This window comes from Lithobates pipiens, unplaced genomic scaffold, assembly GCF_037356315.1.
Source record: "Lithobates pipiens isolate NorthernLeopardFrog02 unplaced genomic scaffold, aLitPip1_a1.2 Scaffold_23, whole genome shotgun sequence".
Classification (NCBI taxonomy): Eukaryota; Metazoa; Chordata; class Amphibia; order Anura; family Ranidae; genus Lithobates; species Lithobates pipiens.
The window spans coordinates 54,324,562-54,330,561 of NW_027507785.1; the positions used below are offsets into that span (position 1 = coordinate 54,324,562).

Here is a 6,000-nt window from a genome sequence, read left to right on the forward strand (position 1 = left end):
AAGTGGTTAAAAAGCAACAGTATAGCTTTACCGTGGCTGAACCACGGCTTTAAAAAGGAGAATAAACGATTTAGTAAGCAGGCTGTGCATTTTGGTGTGAGCCAACAGAACAGATGAGGATCTTGGGTCTAGCTCACACAAATGTTCCTCCAGGTTTATTCCTCTCCATACACTTTCCTTCTCCAGTAATATGAGACAATCATCTCTTAGCAGCAGATGTCCTGCATATTACCTGACAATCTGAATACTCCGGTGGAATATTTTTAGGGCAGCCGCTAATTAACCCAACATTCCAATCTACTTCTATCTCAGCAGCGGCAGCTGCTCCCTTTTTTTTTTTTTTTTTAAATCAGAGGCTTAGACATATCCATGACCGCTAATGGGCAGCACAAGATTTATCAAAGCCGAACCTAACTGTATCGGGACACCAAAACTGTAAATGCTATTTCATTCATTTGTAGGATTCAAAGCAAACTGACCCATCCATTCATGTCTGCATGCTTTATTTTGTTGCAAAATTACTTTGAAAATCGCCCCCCCCCCCCCTAGCAGAACCTTCAGGGCCCCGGTGAATGAAACCATGAAGGGCCCCCCTGACCTCTGGTCCCAGGGTCCTTTACTCCCATTGGAGGGCCCTTTATGACGGTCCCGCAGTAGGACCCTTTCACATGTTCTGCAGCAGGCCCCCTTCCTGCCATCTTGGGTAGTGTTGCCACCTTTTCTTTAAGCCAAACCTATATATATTATATGTATACATTATACATATATTTTGTGATTAAATAACATTTCTAATCATATAAATATGAATTGAATCACAGAGTTCCCCTTTACCTCTGAACTCGCAGAGTTCCCCTTTACCTCTGAACTCGCAGAGTTCCCCTTTACCTCTGAACTCGCAGAGTTCCCCTTTACCTCTGAACTCGCAGAGTTCCCCTTTACATCTGAACTCGCAGAATTACCCTTTACATTTTAACTCGCAAAGTTCCCCTTTACATTTGAATTCACAGAGTTCCCCTTACATCAGAGTTCCTCTTTACCTTTGAACTCCCAGACTTCTCCTTTACAATGTAAGGGAGAACTCTGCTCTGGGGAATCTGATTTAAAGCGGGAGATCCGCCGTTTTTTTTTTTTTTTTAAAAGCCAGCAGCTACAAATACTGCAGCTGCTGACTTTTAAAATAATGACACTTACCCGCCCAGCGCGCCCGCCATGTCGGCACCTGAAGCCGATCTCTCGATCGTCTCTCGGGTGCTGCCGCCGCCATCTTGGCTATGGGAATCAGGAAGTGGAGCCTTGCGGCTTCATTTCCTGGTTCCCTACTGCGCATGCGCGAGTCGCGCTGCGCAATAAGGATGGTCCCCGCTGTCTCTGGGATCTGTGTGTTTCCCAGCAGACAGCGGGGGGACCTGCGGAATGGGCCCCCTCACAGTAGCGGAACTACCAGGGCCCGGTCGCAAGTGCGACCTTTGTGACCCTGGTAGTTCCACCACTGCCCCATAGCATTTTTAGCCGTGACCATATTAAGTAATGATTCACTTCCTGGAATCCAACTGGAATCCAACTGCCCTTAGCTCAGGTATAAAGGCAAGAGGTTGTGCTTAGCTGAGAAAACCCCTCCTCCTCTCCTTCAGATAAAAGGAAATGCCCATGAAGACTCCTGGGATGTAAGACCTTATTTTGGCCTAGGCCAGAAATCAGGAAGCACCTAAAGAAATGTATAAAAAATAAATAATAATAAAAAAATCTAAATAATAAAAAATAATAAATAATTGAAATAAGTTTAACTACTTGTTCTCTGGTTACCCCCCTTCATGACCAGGCCATTTTTTGCGATACGGCACTGCGTTACTGTAACCTACAATTGCACGGTCGTGAGGTGTGTACCTAAATAAAACATATGTCTTTTTTCCCCACAAATAGAGCTTTCTTTTGGTGGTATTTGATCACCTCTGCAGTTTTTATTTTTTGCGCTATAAACAAAAAACAAGTTAAAAAAAATAATAATATTTGTTACTTTCTGCGGTAGAAAAAGAAAATGGGAAAAATCTAATTTCTTAATCAATTTAGACCAATATGTATTCTGTTATATGTTTTTGTTAAAAAAAACATCCCAATAAGCGTATATTAATTGGTTTCCGCAAAAGTTTTAGCGTTTACAAACTATGGGATAGATTTATGGAATTTTTATTTATTTATTTATTTTACTAGTAATGGCGGTGATCAGCTATTTTATGTCTGAGGTTTACAACCAATTTCCATCCAACCAACCTATAGCAAAATGATGGCTGGGCGGGACTTTCATTGGCACGGGTGGATGTTATATGACGGCTCAATCCATCACTGGCTTTGGCCATCAGACGCAGCTGTGACTGATCAGTGTACCGGCCCGTTACCAATCTCCTGTGACCAATCACAGTAGATCACATGACAATTGTAAACAATGGGTGGCTTCATTTTATGCCATCCATTGTGTACAATTGTGTTGCTAGCTGTGATTGGTCACAGTGATCACATGGTACAGAAAGGGCCAATCGCAGACCATTTGCACCATGTGATTAGCTGTGGCCAATCACAGCTAATCACAACAAAACACACTGAATAAATCAGTTTCATTCAGTAGAAATTATCACTTATACCAGTGAAATTGACTGGTATAATAAATCATAATGTGTAAAAAAAAAACACAAAAAAAACAAAACAACAACATGATCACTTCACCAGAGTAGTACAGTGTTACTATGGTAACACTGTATTGCTCTGGTCACACTGTGTTCAAAAAGATTTGTAAAAAAAAATAATAATAATAAAGAAAAAAAAAAGTTTTACATTTTTTTTTTCTACACACTGTCACCTGATCACTGCCACACCCGTTATATGATAACGCTGTCCTGCACTGGTGACAGTATGTAAAAAAACATATTTAAAAAATTTGCCAACAATTTTTGACAAAAAAATTACATCTTCAGAAAACTCGCCATGCCTCTTACTAAATACCTTGGACTATCCACTTTCCAAAAAGTGGTCATTTGGGAGGTATTTGTACCATCCGTTTTCGGGGCTCAAGAAATGAGATCAGTACATCAGGATTGAATGATCTTCACATGCTGTATATCCCATAGTTTATGGATTCCTACAGAATAAATATACACTGATTTGGGTTATTTTCACACACACAAAAATAAAAAAATGTAGCAGAATACATTTTGGTCTAAATTTATTAGGAAAGATTATTTATTTGCAAAATTTTATAACAGAAATTTAGAAAAACTCCTTTTTTTTCTAATTTTTCTTTTTTTCATTTACTTAGCAAAAAAAAAACAAAAAAATAAAAATAAAACAGCAAAACCACCAAAAGAAAGCTCTATTTGTGTGAAAAAAAATTATATACATTTGTCATTCAAAGTGTGAAAGTGCTGAAAGCTGAAAATTGGCCTGGTCAAGAAAGGGGGTGAAAGTGCCCCATGTTGAAGTTAATTGTGTCTGAATCTAGGTTCAGAATTACAACCTCAGGCGTACGTTTAATGCGGGTAGTGTAATATTATTTTTAATGTTGATACACAGATTTGTTTTATTACAAGAGTAGAGAACGGGACAAAGAAGCCACATATGAACATTATTATTATTTTTTTTATGTTTATTTTTTCTTGAGTATTTGGGTGCCTCAATGTCTACACTATTGTTAAAAAATTGATTCCTATTCCTTATAATTTTGCTGCTTTGCACATTTAGGAAATATAGAAAGACTGCACTGGGAAAAAATGTAGTTGGAATAACGATGACCCAAAATTGTAACTGCAATTGTTTCTTTTCTGCCCAGGGGCGGACTGACAACTCATGGGGCCCCCGGGCAATAGGAGAAGATTATGGGGCCCCCGGGCAATAGGAGATTATGGGGCCCCCAGGCAATAGGAGATTATGGGGCCCCCGGGCAATAGGAGAAGATTATGGGACCCCCGGGCAATAGGAGATTATGGGGCCCCCAGGCAATAGGAGATTATGGGGCCCCAGGCAATAGATTATGGCCACACAGTATACACACACACACACACACACATACAGTATACACACACAGACACACAATATACACACACAGAATACAATAGGAGAAGATTATGGGGCCCCCGGGCAATAGGAGATTATGGGGCCCCCATGCAATAGGAGAAGATTATGGGGCCCCCGGGCAATAGGAGATTATGGGGCCCCCAGGCAATAGGAGATTATGGGGCCCCCCGGCAATAGGAGAAGATTATGGGGCCCCCGGGAAATAGGAGATTATGGGGCCCCCAGGCAATAGGAGATTATGGGGCCCCAGGCAATAGATTATGGCCACACAGTATACACACACATACAGTATACACACACAGACACACAATATACACACACAGAATACACATACACATGCTGAAAAGGTACTGGAGAGATGGGGCAGCTATAATCTTTATGATCTTTAAAAAAACACAGATTTTTACATACTGTCGCTGGCTTTATTGAGGCTGGCAACCCCAATGGGACCCCTTGGTGGCATGGGGCCCTCGGGCAGTGCCTGAGTGCCCGAATGGTCAGTCCGCCCCCGTTTCTGCCACTCTTGTTTACAAAACATGTACAAGTATGGTGAAACTGGAACATGACCCCAGTAGCAAATAAAAGTATTTTTTTTGTGGAGAAATATTCACTCGAGGTCACTCTCCAAGCTGATAAAAATTCATGTTGATGAATTATTACTGGCTGAAAGTAAATTTTTTTTGTTATATTGCGTTCTCCAGATACTGGTGAGCACTTGAGAAATTCAACAGCAAGCCTTCAAGATCGAAATACAAAGTTGAAAAGTTTGAGTGAAAGCGTCAAGTTGTCGGAGAAAGCAGAACATGTCCACACGCCATCCAAAATGAAGATTGTAAAGTCTTATTCTGAGGACTCTCCGGGATTCTCCATCACTGTTTCTCCAGACACAGGACAAAGGTCCACCAGCTCCCACCCAAGCCACCTTCGGAAGTTTGACACCATAATGAGGTCGGGAGTAAACGTCCAGGAGCTACGCGCTCGATTCGTCCGACAGCCAGGCACTTCTTTGTTTGAAGAGTCTTCCAAAGAAACATCTTCTAAACAACCACCACAGGCAGCTCGTAATCAGGTATCTCCTAGGCAGGAGGCCTTGCAAAAACTGGGTTTGCTGAAACTGAACCAAAGCAATTCAAACACAGGTCAAAGTTCCGAAGAAGACCAACATGGCATGGACCAACATCCACCCGTCAAGAACTTTGAGTTACACCAAAATAATCTCAAACCGGCAGCGAACATTCCACGCTCTGTTGAGAGAAAACCAGGTGGTTTCGACAAAATCTGGCCTTCATAACCTTCCCAATGATTGATTTATTTTTTCAGTTGAAGACTTTAAATCTCTGCTATGCCATATATTGTACAGAGGAGCTCATAAAAAAGAATGCTGGGTTTAGCACTAATTAATTATATCTGTTTGCATCATTGTATCCCTTCATAGCACATTCCAAATCGAGGTGATATTCAGACCAAAGTTCAATGAACCTGAACTGTATTCCCGACAACAACAAAAAATCTGTATTTTGCCACAGCTCATTAGAAAACAAAATTATTCGTCCAGTAATTGAAATCTGTACATAGGAAACTTGACAGTAAAATATGTTTTTTGGGTCACCTTGGTAGTCTTTTGTATGTCTCTTATGAGGTGTTACCACCCCTCTCTTTCGTCTGAGCTGAAGCATCTCCCACAATTTTAAGACAGGGTCCTATTAGTACAGGTGAAGAACTCAGGGGTGCATTTAGGTAGGTTAATGGGACATTAATAGCCACAGCCTCTGAGTATTAATATAGACCACCACTACTCAGATGCAGGGCCGTTTTTAAGGCAGGGCAAAAGGGGGCAGCTGCCCTGGGCCTATCATTGTTGTGGGGCCCAAAGCAGCTGCCTCATACTTGCCAACTATCCTGGTTTAAATTCCCTCGTCCCTTGAGGTTTAAGTCCTG

At 41.4% G+C, this 6,000-nt stretch overlaps 1 protein-coding gene across 4 annotated transcripts in view; it reads left to right on the plus strand.

Moving 5' to 3' along the window:
• Positions 1-5,670, plus strand: part of LOC143927535 (uncharacterized) — a 69,820-nt gene extending 64,150 nt beyond the window's left edge. For all 4 annotated transcript variants that reach the window (XM_077451650.1, XM_077451652.1, XM_077451653.1 and 1 more), the window contains exon 4: positions 4,764-5,670. In XM_077451650.1, coding sequence (XP_077307776.1) covers positions 4,764-5,353 — 590 coding nt within the window. In that variant the 3' untranslated portion in view covers positions 5,354-5,670. The remainder of the gene's footprint in view (positions 1-4,763) is intronic.
• The last annotated feature ends 330 nt before the right edge of the window (positions 5,671-6,000 follow it).